The sequence below is a fragment of the Marmota marmota genome, unplaced genomic scaffold (assembly GCF_001458135.2).
Source record: "Marmota marmota marmota unplaced genomic scaffold, marMar, whole genome shotgun sequence".
In the NCBI taxonomy this organism is placed as follows: Eukaryota; Metazoa; Chordata; class Mammalia; order Rodentia; family Sciuridae; genus Marmota; species Marmota marmota.
The window spans coordinates 50,523,191-50,539,801 of NW_025999990.1; the positions used below are offsets into that span (position 1 = coordinate 50,523,191).

The following is a 16,611-nucleotide window of genomic DNA, read 5'->3' on the forward strand; positions in this document are numbered from 1 at the left end:
CCCCCTTCCCCCCCCCCCCTTTTTTTTTTTTTTAATTTTGAGACAGGTTCTCACTAAGTTGTTTAGGGTCTCACCAAATTGCTGAGGCTAGCTTTGAATTTGCAATCTGCCTGCCTCAGCCTCCCAAGTCTCTGGGATTGCAGACACGCACCACCATGTCCAGCCTCCTCCTGACTCTTGACAAACCTGTGAGTGGAGGACTCTTGTAAGGTAGAAGGTGGAGTGTGCTTGGCATCTAATGCTTCTGTGACTCATCACAAATAAATTCGGATCCTTACACTTTTTTAGCACTTACTAAGATAATGTTTGTCTTCACCAGGGTTGTGTAAGCCAAGGGAATTGGACATCTGTTTTGAATAATTCGACCTTAAGTACATTTTTAACTAAAGCCATATGATTGTTATGGTATCATTTTATTGCTTTAGGAAACAACAAGAATGAACAGTATCCTCTGGGCTTCTGAAGAGACCCAGGAACAATTTAATTGTTTACTGTATTAAATGTCTTATATTAAATTTATGTTTTTTAGTGAACCTTGGTAGTTTTTAAAGAAATAGATTTTATTCTCATCTTTTTATCTTGCATTCTGTCATTAATCTTTTTGTTTACTTGAGAGAGAATAGAACAAATTTTGGCTTCATACTGTCATTGTAAACATAGTAGGTTTAATTTTTTTTTTTTTAAATAAAAGAATAGCCCATGTGATCTGAGAATCCACTAGTTTTACTCTGGGTGTTCTAATTCAAAAACTGAAGATGACCCTAATCGTTTCTAGTGCATTGTTTTGTTTTTCCATTTTCCATTTTCTCCAGAAAACATATGCCACAAATATTTGTTTATCTGACTCTGAAATGCACTATGAAATCTTGATTATATATGTTGGGTTAAAACATCAGCCCTAGAAGCACACCAACTACATTGAAATCCTGGTTTTCTGTTTGACCTTGGGGAATATTTTTTTCAATCCTTTTGAATATAAAATGATAATAATGCTCCTCTGAATGGGTTATTGAAAGGAATGAATGAAAGAATAGATGTAAAGTGCTTCTTAGAGCGAATGGTTCATAGTGAAGCCTGAATCAATGCTACCCAACAACAGCATCAACTATATTGACAATGAGAGTCAAGATGCTTTCTCAGAATAGAGAAAGCCAGCAGACAGCTGCTTTTGGGCTCAGACCCTGCCCCCTGGGCTCTTTCTGTTCTCTGAAGTATTGGGAACATTGTGTAATAAACCACTGATTGTGTCATTAATAAGCAAGAAATTGATATTTTTATGTCTGGAGCAATTGTTTATCAAATAATAAACAATCAAATAAAAACATCATAAAATTAAGATTACATATAATTTATGGGCATTGTGAAGCATTCCTATAATCCCAGTTGCTTGGGAGGTTGAGGTAGGAGGAACACAGTTCAAAGCCAGCTTCAGCAATTTAGTGAAGCAGTGAGGCTCTAAACAACTTAGGAGACCCTATCTCAAAATTAAACATAAAAAAATGACTGGGGATGTGGCTCAGTAGTTAAGCGTCCCTGGGTTTAATCCATGGTACCATCAAAAATTAAAAAAAATTTAAAAAACGTGTGTGCGTGAGCCACCAGAAACCTGACTTATAGGACTCTATAGTATAGAAATAAAAACATCAGTATGTTCATATGGATATTTATTGAAGTATACTTTGTAGTAGAGGTATTAAAAATGTCCAATTAAATTTGTGTGTCCATGTTGGCTTGAGGAGTTTTCCATGATATATTATTGTTAAAGGGACAAAACAAGCTGCAGAGGAATGTACCAACTTATTATTATTTTTAAAAAATAGGAAAAGGCTTGGACTGGGGTTGTAAGCTCAGTGGTTGAGTGCTTGCCTCACATATATGAAGTACTGGATTTGATCCTCAGCACCACATAAAAAATAAATAAATAAAACAAAGATATAAAAAAAAATAAGAAAAGGCTTAAAAAAAGGAGGTAAACTTTCCTTCCAACTATGTAAAGGGATAGAAATGTTACCATCACCATTAATTATTATAACATAGACTTCCTCTATGTGACTGTAGGTTTATAAATATAGGGAAGGGTTTTCAAGGAAGAGACTACTACTGCCTTGGGTGGAATAAGATTGTAGGCCTTTGAGTGACAAGAAGTGGCTGTTTTTCTTTGAAATATTTTATTGTTTGATATTTTACAATAGCAAATGGCATTTTGATATTTTTTTAAATGAAGGAAACAGTTAAACACAGGAAAAGAATGAATTGGACCTATTTGTGAATAGAAAACAATTTTCAAAGATGTCTAATATTTGGCTATCTAGTTATTTGCTGTAGTAATAGAGCTAGTATACAGAATTTTCCAAGCATAGTTATTTCCCTTGTAAGTGGATCAGTTCATCATCAAGTGAGCACACTTTGAAGGAAAAGTAATAAAAGTGAATATTTAAAGTGGTTAAAATGTATGCTATGTGAAATTTACCTAAAATAAAATAAAATATTCTAGAGACAGGGTGAAAAACCCAATTCTTTAGGACTCTGTGAAAAATGAATTTTAAAACCTTAGCTTTGATTAGAAATGTAAGAAATTATCCTGAGTTCTGAGGGGGGAAAATCCTAAAATCGAGTGAAACTCAGGAAAGTTGAAGGTAAACTTTCCTTCCGACCAAGCTTAGGTAAAGGGAAAGAAATGTCACCATCACCATTAATTATTATAACATTTGACTATTTATACCTAAATGTGTTTCTGTGTCATACATCAAGATGGATAAAAATCAAGAAACAGTTAATTAAACCATTTTAATTAACCTATACCGTCTACAGGTTGAAAACATTAGGAGAAAGAGGAAACCAAAAGCTTCATTGAGAATTTCCTCACGAATAAGTAAAATATCTAACAATGCATAAATGATCAAATATGTTATGGTATATCCCAGGATACTGTAGGTACTAATGAATGTGCACCATTCTTGCCAAAAATACTGCAAGGTTTAACATAATTACTTTTTTTTCAGTAAATTTATTTTCACGATTCATTCTTTCTCTCTCCCTCTTCCTTTTTAAAATTTCTCCTGTGTTTTTTTTTTGTAAGTATATAGAGTGTGTGCAGGCATGTGAGTGAGCATGTGTGTGTGTGTGATTCATATAGTATGTATAGATAGAAACTCACTATGAAGTGATTTTAAAAACATGAACTTATGAAGTGATTTTAAAAACATCAACTTATATCAAATGAAATTCCCAAATATTTGCTTGTTTTTGAATTACACATCCAATTGAATGATGTAGAGAAGACTTTTTAATTTCCTATAATGTACTTTCAGTGATATTATGTGATCCACAATTCAGATGTTAGCTTTTTATAAAAACTATTTTATTATCATTTAAAACTTTGTTAAAAGTTTCATAATACACGTGGGAAGAGCATGTGGTTCTGTGAACCTCATAAACTTACAATCTAGATCTATCCCCAGCTTGGCATTTTATAACAACCCCCATACTTGACAATTCTAGCCATCAGCTGTTGGGGCTGGGGGCCACATGACTAATCTTGACTGGGTTCACTCATGTACTGGCAGCTAGCTGTCAGGTCAGTAGGGTCCTGGCTGGGGAGACTCATCTCCACCCCAAAAGATTTCCTATCCTCCAAACTCTCATGGTAGGGAGCATGCTCATGTGTTTTCCTTTCTTAGTTACCTTAGGTTCATTTATCCTAAATATGCTTTGTTTATGAATTTACTCAAGAGGATCTGGTGTTCTTCCCAAACTTGTTTAACTAGTGTTGCTCTTGATCTTAATCTGAGAGCAGACAGTATCATGCTTCAGAGAACAGACTTTAGTGTAGACAGTCTCCCAAGGTTCATATTCCAGCTGTACCCCTTATTACATGAACGATCTTGATCAAGTGACTTAACTCTCTATTTCTTAAGAGTTCAAATCTGTAAGGATTAAAAAAGCTCATATATATAAAATGCTTAGAAGAATGCTTTTCAGGTATCAAAAATTCGTATAATTTTTAGCTATTATTGCTCTTTTTATTAATAGTTAATGTATTCACTATTAACCTATTGCACCGTTTGAAAGTTATTAATAAATAGTTCTTTAAAAAAAACTAAAAATGTCACAATCACCATTAATTATTATAACATTTGACTATTGTAATAAAAATACATTTAAAAGCCAACAGAGTTGGTAATATTTCATCATTTAAATCACATTAGATTTTATTCACTCCAAGTTTATATTTAGAGTGATTATACTTGAAAAATAATATTTAGCTATTAAAGGTAAGTCCAACTAGCATACCTGGTTTGTATTTCTGACTTTGCTAGACTGAATAAATATGGATGACAGTAACTAATATAATCACATGATCATTGATACCTGTAAGTTCAAGGATGCCAGCTATTACCTTTAAATAGACATTCAGCTATGCCATCTTCCTCGGCAAAATTCACATACATTTGAATAAAATCCAGGACCAAGGCCAAAGTTTGGTATATCTCTGCTTTGTTCCAGGCACTGTTTTTAAGAAACATTTTTCAGAAATTATCTCATTTGATTTACTAAACACCCTCTTTGAAATGGGTACAATCTTTTCCCCATGTCATGTATAGGAAAAGGAGACATAGAGAAGCTAGTTAACTTCTAGGGAACATGGTGAATGACTGAGTCAAGGTCCAAATACAGATGATTTAGCTACAGAGTCCAGTTTTTATCACCAAACTCAGGGACCCTTCCCAGTCTTGTGCACCATGGTGATGGATATTTTGCTTGCCTTACTTGATGTCTTTCCAAGTGTGCACTGCTCTTTTCTGATTTTATAGAGGAGTTGACTCAGGTTGAGAGTGATTTTCATAACATCACAGAGCTGTTAAGTTTTGTAGGTGAGTTTTGTCATTGTGGACTGTACTTTTAGAATGCTGCATTAAATTACATTTTATTTGACCTTCCTTCTTGGAAGAAGGAGCTATACCAGAACCTCACAAGCATTGATATTGAAATTTTTACATGTTTAAAAATGTATTCAGATGAAAATTTTATCAGGCATTTGTTTAATTTAAATATCTTGGCTTAATGGTGAAAAGAAATATTTTACCAGGCATCTCAGCACTAATTGTATTTCTGCTAATACAAATTGCTCTTTCATATAATTTGCTAATTATTTATTGGTGTCTTTTTATTATAATTATTAGCACAAATTAGTTATATGAAATAATGAATTTTATTGAGAAATTTTCATACATATATACCTTTCAATTAATTAATCTAACAAATTCCTTAAGTTCCAGATGGTTTGGGTAACATCCATTTGATTTTGTACCTTCAGTTTCCTGTGGAGATCAGGTTGATTTCCTCTGCTGACTAACCTTGTTAAGTTTAGACAATTTCTTTTTTCCATCATCTGATCAAGTAGTTGAAGTCCCTGCATTCTGACCTCAGCTGAGCTAATGAAATGTCCTTTGGTTTCCTGTTCAGGAATATGGGGAGCTTTCAATCAGGGATGTTGATAGAACCCTTAGAGTCCTTTGGAGAACTGTTTTATGTGACAAAGGAAGATTTAACTCCTTTTGAATACCACTAGCAGGCATTTATTAGGCTGAGAATGTCAAAGATGATGTACTTTTAAAATATTTAAGTTTGGTTTGCATTTTCTATAGAAGCTCTCTGCATAATTTCTTCTTAAAGCAAGTCATAGTTTAGCTGGTAGATTATTGCTAGATATACATGTGGGGAAAAATGATCTCTGAATCAACAGTAATTTGGGGAAGAAATAAGTGGAAGCTTATATTGTGATGGCTTGTGTCATTCTGAGATTTAGAACAAAAACGAACTCATTTGTAAAGATGTCAATCAATAAAAAGCGTGAAGTATGGGAAATTAAGCAGTCTCTTAAGAACATTTTAAATAGCCTACCTGTCACTCTTGGATTGTTGTACTTGTGGCTCATTTCCTAAGATATAGTCATTAGCGTCATCAGATAGTTAAAAGGTTGTGTTTGCTTTACTCTGTTTGTTTTTTTACTTATAAATCATAAAGCACACACCTAGTATTTTCCAGCTAAGTTACTGAAGCCATTTGTTTGAATGACACACTATAATACAATTTAGTTCTCATTAAAGCTTTGCTTCTCTTATAAAAGGAGAGCATAGTACTTCTCTAAATGGAATTCTCAGGGGTTCTTCCCTTTCCCATGAGGCTCCTTAGAAGCTTCTTTGTCTCTTCAGATAACTCTGTCTCAAAACTCCTTTCAAAGATCAGTTGACAACCCTGAATCCACAAATTTTATAGCTACTTTATCATGTTTATATGTAAATTTCAGCAACTTTGGTGCATATGATTTGTTAATTCTGTGATTTTTAAAATTTTCTTGGTGTTGAATAGAAAACATTTAAAGGTTTATAACTAAGCTGTGAAGTCCTTGCTGGAGGAATAGGCTCAAGTTTTGTTTATAATTCTCAAAACGATATGTCAAGAAATTTGTAATGTTTTGAACAACCAACAATAAAAAATTAAAAAAAAAATGCCTAGTACAAACTGGGTGCTTAGATGAATCCTGTCATAGTTAAAAGTGATTGGGTAAGGGGAAAGATATTTCTGTCAGCTCCGTACTTTTATGAATAATAATAAATAGGCATTCAGTTGTGCTGTGAATCTGACAATTGAATATGTTTTGGGTATTTAATATAAATGTCTTTTAGCAAGTGTTGCATGTACATTTGAGGTATATAAGCCATGCTATTTATTTGAGAATACTGTGCTAGTCAGCTTTCAATTACTATGATAAATACCTGAGACAATCAACTTATAAAGATGACAGATTTATTTATTTATTTGGTATACTGGGGATTGAAATCCAGTGGCTCTTTGTCACTGAGCTACTTTCCACAGTACTTTTTTTTTTTCTTGGTAGACAGGGTCTTGCTATGTTGCTGAAGCTGGCTTTCATCTTGCAATCCTTCTACCTCAGCCTCCTGAGTTGCTAGGATTACAGGGGTGTGCTACCACGTACAGCTGACTCACAGTTTTGGATGTTTCTGTCCATAATCTGTTGGCCCAATTGCCTTAGGTACATCATGGTGGGGAGCATGTGACTACGCTGAACTTCTTGCCCCATTGCCCAAAGAAAAAGAGAATAAGAGACTCATTCTCACGTCTCCTTTGTGACCATTGCCCCAAAGACCTAAGTACCTCTTTCTAGGTTCTACCTCAAGTTTTCATACTTCTAAATATCCCCAAGCTGGGGACCAAGCCATTAAATCATGGGCCTTCTGGAGTGATTTCAGATCCAAACATACTAAGTACATAGATTGCTGTGGAATTCCCTCAAGGAGAGTAGAATACTGTGTATTAACCGGCATGACTTATAAGCATCTCCCTGTCAGGATGTATCTGTCAGATCTTTTCCCAGTGAGTGTACAAACTGGACTCTTTAGGTGTGAGAATGTCGTGCAGTGGGTTAGAATTTTCCATGGGCTTCTGTTTGCTGTCTTACTGTAGTTTCACCACCATATCAGGAATGTGGCAAGAAGAGAGGGCAAGTTGAAAAGGAGACATATCATTTGGGAGAAGAAAGAATTGTTTTTCTTCACATTTTATTTCCTAGTGTCTGTGAATAAGTATTTCATGTTTGCAGGAGGGTGAATTTTTGAAAAGGGCACAGAAGCAGCAATAGCTTAAGAAGGATGCATGACATCTGGTCTGCAGGACATCACTATGGCTGTGGAGACGGCTTCAGCTGCTGGCATGGGTGTTAATAAGTGTTTGTAAAGCGATGGTGGCACTCCCCACAGAGGCTTTGCTCCCTTTGAGCTTTATTCCCTGAGTTAGTTTCCTAGTTTCATGAAGTCTCTCATCCGAGGAGACATGTTCTTTGGAGCCTTGCCAGCTCTGGCAGACGGAGTGGGAGGAGGAATACAACTTGGCAGTTTGACTCTTGGGGGATGGGATCAAATTTTAAAGGACAAATAATAAAAAGCTTTCTTTCTGAGGAAGCAGAGCACAGTGTATTTCTCTTTGGTTTTGTTGTTGGGGAGGAATTGCAGTCAGTTGTAAAACATTCATGGAGTGTGAAGTCAATTATGGGTTATAGCTAGCATCAATTTATTTATTTATCTTGAAAAATGAAATAGAGGAGAATAGAAAATGTGAGTGTAGTGCACAAACACACCTGGTCAGAAACAGTGACACCTGTTTTGCTGTAAGTTTTGTGTTTGCATGTGTGTGGGCATAACTACATATAGAAACATGATATTCCACTCACACACTGGGTCACTATGTACAATACATTTTGTACTACGAGTTGCAGTCAAAATATTTGAGAAAATATTGGGTTTAAAGCATTGCCTTTGGAACTTGAAGGGAAAAGCTTTGAATTCCCCTGGCTCTGTTATTAAATACTTCTCTGGACCCCTTTGCTAAATTTACTCTGTGCCTTTCCGTCTTCAATTGTAGTGAAGATTTATTGAGGCCAAATATATAGGACACTTGTTCTAGGCACTAGGTAGCACATTTCTTCTCTTAAATATTTTTTTTGAGGTGTCCTCACTGTGTGCCCAGGCTATCCTAGAACTCCTGGGCTCCAATCTTCTTCCTGCGTAAGCCTCCCGGTAGCTTGGACTCCAGGTGCACACCACTGTGCATGGCTTCCAGCTCTGCTGATATATGTGGCAGTTCCTTAGGCTGTGGCCTGCTGCAAGCTCTGCATCTCCTCCTGGCCTTGAAGCCAGTTCTTTTCTGTTCACAGAGTCTAATGAGACCTTTTCAGTCACCATGATCATATCTGTCTTGTCTTTTGTTCACTTGATTTCCTGACAGCCTCCTACTTTTCTTGTATAACTTTCTTTCATATTCAAAGGGTTTTTCTTTTAATTACCTTTGTGTTAAGAAACTGCAGATCCCCTCCCCCATTTTCGCTTTAAATTTCACTCATCTACCGTTGAAGAAAAATGTATATAGTTGGCCCTCTGTAGACCACTCCATATCCAGAGAATCAAGGTATTTGAAAATATTTGAAAAACATAACACCTGTACTAAGCATATTCAGACATTTTTTTCTTGTCACTATGCCTGAACCCTACAGGATAATGGCTATTTACATTTGCATTGCATTAGGTATTTTAAGTAATCTAGACATGCTGTAAAGTATACAGGAGTGTGGGCTTAGGTTATATGCAAATACTATGCCATTCTGTATAAGGGACTTGAGCATCCAGAATTTTAGTATGTGTGGAGCATACTCAAGCCAATCCCAGGGAGCTAAGAGGGACAATGTATGTGGGTACCAGAGTTCTCTCTGCTTACTGTTTTGCTCTGATAGAAGCCAATGCTATGCTGCTGTGTGCAGGTCAAATCTGGCCCATGCATTGTTTGTTCTTGCTCTGTGACCAGTACTGAAATGAACAGCAAATCCTTAGAAAATGTTCATAGGAATTTGAGAGTAATTTTCTGTTCATTTCACTGAATCAAAACAAATTTGGGGCTTATGTCTTGTGTGTTTTTATTTCATTTTTTTTTAAAAGCAATTCATGGTTTGTGGCATTTTGCTTAAATCTGTTCTGAGATGCCCTGGATATTTGTCTAAAAAACTGCCCCATCATATATGGTTTGAGAAGCACAGCTCTACTGAACTAAATTGTTATAACTGGTTGTTTCTGAATAGGTCAGAAGAAGCCCAGATGGCCCCATCTACTAGAGGTGTATGTTAACATTGATGGAACTTGTAAACATTTTATGGAGCTTTTGGATCCTAAATCCACATATTCAAAGGCATTATCATAAAGGATAAAATGAAGGCAAAATGGCCAAAGGGAAGGAAAGACCAATGATCAGTGTGCTTTTGCTAGAACTAAGAAGCTTTTAAAAGTAGATTTTGTAATGGCTTTAAAGTTTACAACATGGTGCTTCTCCATCAGCTCAAGTATTAAATAACTCATGCTATAGAACAGAAAATGCTTCCTCTTTCGTTTGCATAGTTCTCAAACATAGGCTGAGAAATCGTGCAGTTTCCTCAGCTTCCAAATCTAGAGCTTCTACCACATCATTGCAAATTTTAATGATGGGGTAGAAAGGAATAACTAATCGTATGTAGTTATTACTGCTGTCACAAACAATGATGGAAGATAGTCTAATCAAAAGCATTTGCCAATGGATATGATTAAGCTAAATTTAATTCACCCAAAGATTGGAGAATGCGAGCATTGCATGTTCTCAGAAGAGAGTTTTCCTCTTCGGGGGGAACCAAAATAATTATTCTTAAAAACCTTCGAAGTCTGCATCTAAAGACTGCCTCCTTTGAAGCTGGCTTCATCAACTGGAGCTCATTTCATTTGCCTGCAATGTTATATCCTCTACTTATGTACTAGTGACTTAAGGGTGTTTTGTTATCTGAACACAAACAGAATTTCAATGTTAATTTGAATTATGATTGCTTTTATTTTTTTGCCCGGTTGGAGTGCTTTTGGTAGGGGGAGAAAATTAAGGTAAGGAAATAACTACAGAGGGAGACCCAATTACTCTTTGAAAATGCATCTCCTTGCAGTCAAAACATTGAAGTAGAAGATGAAAATTAAACATTCAGCCATATAGGGATATTGTTTAAAAACCACACTTAATGGTTTAAAATTGAATATCAATGTTTTGAATTCTTTAGTTCTTTAAACATTTGTTGGTGAGTTGACTTTACTTTCATAGCAGATGAGTAGTAAATTCACACTATTAAACAGTCCCTCTCCCTCCCTCCTGCAATTCCTTTCTACACAACTGTGACTTTCCTGCAGGGTCTGGGCTGCTAGACTTTGCTAAGCATAAATGTTCACACTTGCTTTTGTAAACTCAGTGGATGATAGCAGCGAGCACTATCAGGATACACTCATGGGTGTGGAAATGTCACTTTCTGTATTTTAAAGCTATGAATTAAGTCCTGATAGCTGCAAACTACAATAAGATCATCCTTTTCCCCCAAATTCAAGGGCAAGATGAAACTAAAGGTTTTATAATATTGCAATGCTAGTATTCCTGTTATAAAGAAAGGAAATTTAAAAACTACCACTTCTATGAACTAGAATAGGAACAGGTGAGTTGGGAGGTGGACAGGGAGAAACAGAGAAATAGATGACAAAGAATTGCAGATGATGGAGAGAAGCCTGTGTTTAGAAGGTTTGAGGAACCAACATCAACATAATGATGATCATCAGCATTTGTTGAACTTCTGTCTTGTGGGAAACTTTGTCCTAAGGACTGTGTCTACATTCATCCTTAATAGTGGAGTCTGCAAAGCAAAAAGAATATCATTCAGGGAGCAAACCCCAAGGAAAAGTGCTCTGAAAGGAGAATTTTCCCTAAAAACTTCTGTGTGTTGAGATCACAGTACTGGCTAGTTTGCAGACTATTTGGGAGAATGATACCTTTGCTAGGACCATAGAGAACAGTGTTGCATCCTGAGGGTCAGAACAAGTGGAAGAGGAACAGCGCACAGAGAATATGTGTTTCTACCAATACCACACATATGTACTTAGAAAACCTCCCGCTAATTTCACAGAATCACACATTACAGAACAGGAGGAAACCTGAATTGGGGTGGATAACTCAAAACCTAAGCAGCTTTGTAGATAGAGAAATTAAAAAAAAATAAAATAGGGATATCTCTAATTACAGTGCTGGCTCATCTGAGCAGAATCCCAGGGACCTTGTTCTTAACCCTAAACTATAGTCTGCAGAGCCTTCCTTCTGTCTGTTGAGGGTCTTAAATTCTTTTCCTTCTAATGGAGACTATATTCTTCCAAACTTAAAGATATGATCCAAAGTTTTTCTTTATCCTTAATAATTTTTCTCTTTTTCCAAACTGAAGAAGGGAGTGAGTGGGGGCTTCAGTTTCCTTATCTGTTCTTCCTGTTTCCTGGGCAGCTTCACTGAGGAACTTTTCTTGTCACTTTTGGTCTAAGGGAAGGGAAAGCACATCTTCAGAATATCTTAGCAGTGTTTAAATGCCATCATGGATTGATAAAGATTTCCCTTTATTGGAGGAAAAATATTCCCCAGAGACTTTACATTTTCAAAAAATTGCACATGAACTCAAGGGACTTGTGTGTTCTAGGGAAGCCATTCCTGTTTGCTAATCTGCAGTACAGAAGCATACCTTGTTGTAAAACAGATTGCATTCCGACTCAAACAGTGACAAAAAAGGAGAAATGTCTGTATAAATTAAGGTCACTTAAATAGTTACCCTTTTAGGTCAGGGGCATGTTCTAAGGACCCACAGTGGATACCTGACATCTTGGATAGCACCAAACCCCAGAAACACTTTGATAGTTCAGTAATCCCTTTGGTAACCTAGATGGCTCTAAATGACTAATGGGCAAGTAGCATGTACAGTGTGTATACATTGCACAAGTGGATGCTGCATGTCCTGGGTGGAAATGAGCCAGACAGCATGAAATTCCATCAAGCTACTTGGAATGGTGCACAGTTTAAAACTTTTGAATTATTTATATTTTTGAAATCTTTTCATTAATTTTGTGGATCATAGTTGACCACTGGTAACTGAAACATGGAAAACAAAAATGGCAGATGAGAAAGGACTGCTATAATTATAACTTGGATTTTACCTGAATTTTACTTTGACTTCAAACATAAAGTTCTCTGTCTACTTTGGATAACTCAAAAATCTGACTAGAAGGGAATGTTGTGGTAGAATGGAGCACAGTGGCTTAAGCATTTTAAGACAGGCTGTGAAACTAGGAAAACAGTACTTTTGGACATCCAGGTAATTTCATGAAGAGCGTATGGCAGCATGAGAACAGAGTTTTCCCATCCTGAATTTCATTCAAGCCTCTTTCCCTGAATATGGGCAGTGCATATTTTTGCCATCCTATGCAGCTTGCCACGATTGTCTCCTAGGGTTGCCAAAGTTTAATTGATGGAAGCATACTCTTGATGGAGTGGTAGTACTATACGTTTTGATGATTCAGATGTGGCCTCAAGGTCCTGTTGTGCCACAACCCCAACAGTAGGAATGCACATGGTAACTACCTCACAAATCACAAAGCCCCAGATGACAGATTGTGCAATAAATCAGCTCACATTTTACCTAGAGCAGTAAAATATAATCTTTAACTCATGTTAAACACCAAAGACCTGCTTTGGATTTGTGATGGGGATAGCCAGCCCTGTATTTTTCAAAGATTTTCTTCTCCTTCTTTTAAATTCTTTTAAATTGTAACAGCCAAACCATTTCAGTGATTCTCTTTCTCTTTTCTTCCATTTGTCCATCTGTCCTTTTCCTGGATGTCACTGTGTTGCTCAGGCTGACCTTGAATACCTAGACCCCAGTAATCTTCCTGCCTCAGCCTCCTGTGTAGCAAGGACTACAGGCTCTTAATCATTTCTTAAATATCTTTCAAAGTTCTTCCTTATTACTGAAATACACATTCCATACATAACCCTTCCCCTTTGAGCTGTGTTCTAATGGGCCTGACGTTCATTTTGGAATCATTGTCCCATTTTTTAAAAGCTACTATAATTATCCTTTACTGTTGTGAAGAGATTCTTTTTTAAAATGTATGTTTAAATGGCACGTGAGGTTATTGAAGTGTGGTAGGGTAAGGAATGGGCTGGAAGCTCAGAGACTCAAAGTCATGGTTTTGCCAATAACTCACCTTAAAATCATCTGGAAAAGTGCTTCCTAATCTCTCTGTGACCCCATACCTATGCATGTAAATGGCATTAAAACTAGCTCACCCCAGTGCAATGATAACAGCCATACAGCCTTAACAATGGCGTTAGTACATTTGTTTAAGGCCTATTAATAACTAAAGAATATCACCTTTTTTTTGGTCCTTATAATAATTTTTCTGGGAAAGGTAATCTTGTGTTGCTATTAGGGAAATCACTGCAGGTGAATAACCAAAAATTCTACACACTTTTTCTAGTCTGGTTATGTTATATTGTGTATAGCTATGTGGAAGTATGCACTAACACAGATATACACACAAACATACTTACACACACCACCTTGACCACTATGACTCACAATGAGGTAGTTTTAAAAATAATATTCAGTTGGGACAGTGGCCTGCTTGTCCAGTAGATATTTGGAGTCCATCAACACCTGGGTGGTGTTTTTGTTTTTTCTTTCATTTTTATGCTCCAAGTGTAGAGGTCCTCCTTAGACTATTATTATTTTGCCTTACTGCTAAAAGGAAATAGGACTTATGATCTATTTTCTTTTTTTAAACAATAATTTGCTTTTATACATTTTATATGGTTTATAAAGCCCGTGTTTTAAAAGCACCATTCCTGATGAAGCAAGATATAGGGAACGCTCAAGTGCCAGGGTATATAGAAAGCATAGATCCATCTGGAAACTGTTAAGAACTCATTGGCAGGTTAGTGCTGTGAGTGTCAAAGTACATGAGCTTATGGAGACTTCTGGGAATGGTCACCTTCTGGGGTGGCCATTATGCATCAGTGTGTTCAGTTCTACACCTTGTTGGGCAAATGCCCCCACTGTCAAGAAGTCACCTGTTACAGCAGTGACAGAGGGGTGGTGGTGTTGAACTGCAGAAGGATCATATTACATGGACCTTAGGGAGTATCATAGGGCCAATAAAGTAGGATTCCACAGACTATACTAATTTTTCTTTTTCTTTTTGGTTTTTACTGGGATTGAGCTCAGGGATGCTTTACCACTGAGCTACATTCCCAACCCTTTTAATTGTGAGATAGGGTCTCTAATTTGTGATCTTCTTTCCTCAGTCTCTGGAGTAGCTGTGATTATAGGTGTGTGCCACTGCACCTGACCTGTTGTCTCTTTCTAAGTCATCTCAGGATGTTAAAATTACCTAATGGTGGTACAGTTATAGAATAGTGCTGTTCATAGAAAATTCTAAGAAGATGAGGATTTTTTATATCTGTGCTGCTGTGCCCAACCTGGTAGGAAGTATTCACAGGTGGCCATAGAATATATAAAATGGTTGGAGTGACTGAGACCCTGAATTTTAATAGTATGAAATTTAATTTTAGTTGGTATAAATGTGGTCAGTGACTACCAGGTTGATCAAAGCAAGTCTACCAACATTATGCTGCATGCATATCTATTATTTACAAGACTAACTGCAGTAAAATCCTGAGTATTTTCCATTCACTGACCTTGAGAACACATTGGTAGTAGGAAAGAGCACATGGTGTATAAAAAGGTATGAAAGAAACTGGGGCTTTAAGTTTAAGTAAGATACATGGAATTGCAGTATCCAACCCATATAAATGGTGATAGATTCTCAGAGGTGATCATAAAGTAGTGTTTCAGATTGTAAGTCTCCCTTGATTTTGTTTCTGCAGGCTCTTTCATGCTGGTGAATGCATCTGGGAGACCTGAGGGGCAGAGAGCTCACCTACTCTTACCTCAGCTTAAGGAAAATGATACCCACTGCATTGACTTTCACTATTTTGTATCCAGCAAGAGTAATTCTGCTCCTGGGTTACTCAATGTCTATGTGAAAGTCAATAACGGAGCTTTGGGAAATCCTATCTGGAATATATCTGGAGACCCAACACGTACATGGAACAGGGCAGAACTGGCCATTAGTACATTCTGGCCTAACTTTTATCAGGTATGTGTTTTCTTTTCATTTCGTGTTTTGAAGCATCCTCTAATTTCTAAGAATATGAATTGTTTTTATGTTAATATAATTAGAATGTAAAATAAATAATGGGTTCCTTTTAAAATACCACTGTAATTATTACCCGTGCTATTTGATGACAAATGTCTTATGACTTTTTGAAATGAATAAAAATCCAATTCACATTTGTTTATGCACAAACAAAGCAATATCCCTCAGTAGGGCAAGCAGTGCTATGTGCAGGGATAGTTTACTTTCTATCTTGAGTTAGCCATGTTGACCCCTGGAGACAGTGCTTGAGTCTGAAGGAAGATGGCTCTCCTGTGAATGGGTCTCAGGAGTGGATGAGTCATGAAGAAGTGAGCCCTTGTTGGGGTCAGCCTGTGAAGTGCGGGTTCCTTCTTCCACCCCTGGAAGCAGTGGGAACAAAATGCCATGTGGAGACCAAGTCCTTGTCACAGAGGGCTGCTGCCAAGTTCTGTTATTTTGGAGATTTTTTTTTTTTTTAGTTGTAGATGACACAATACCTTTATTTATTTATTTCAAATGGTGCTGAGGATTGAACCCAGTGCCTCACATGTGCTAGGCGAGCATTCTACCACTGAGCCACAACCCCAGCCCTTGGAGACTCTTTTGAGAACCATGTTGCCCACTTTGAGTGAATTGCCTTTTAAAGTAATGCAGGCAGGAAGTCCAGGGCAGTTAAGAGCAGTGATCTAAGGTCACATCCCTCTGTCAGGGATGCTGTCACACAAGAGCATCCTGCTGTGCAACTAAAGGCAAAAAATAAGTGACAGTGGGCATTTGAGGTGCTTTTACCTTTTATCCATGGCATCTTTTACAAATAGCTTGGTATCAAGAATACACAATTGATTTCCAGCTAAGAGGCAGCCTGAAGAGGATTGTGGTATTTTGCTGTTCTCTTTCTTAATTCCTTTGGCTCATTCAGGAGTCAGCTGGAACATACGTCTCAGATCATTTCTCATGTTCAATTAAGGTGCTTGGC

At 36.8% G+C, this 16,611-nt stretch overlaps 1 protein-coding gene across 17 annotated transcripts in view; it reads left to right on the forward strand.

Annotated features, from left to right (window-relative positions):
* Nucleotides 1-16,611, forward strand: part of Ptprm (protein tyrosine phosphatase receptor type M) — an 825,349-nt gene that overhangs the window by 275,690 nt on the left and 533,048 nt on the right. For all 17 annotated transcript variants that reach the window (XM_048806549.1, XM_048806555.1, XM_048806560.1 and 14 more), the window contains exon 3: nucleotides 15,325-15,596. In XM_048806549.1, the coding sequence (XP_048662506.1) occupies nucleotides 15,325-15,596 (272 nt within the window). The remainder of the gene's footprint in view (nucleotides 1-15,324; nucleotides 15,597-16,611) is intronic.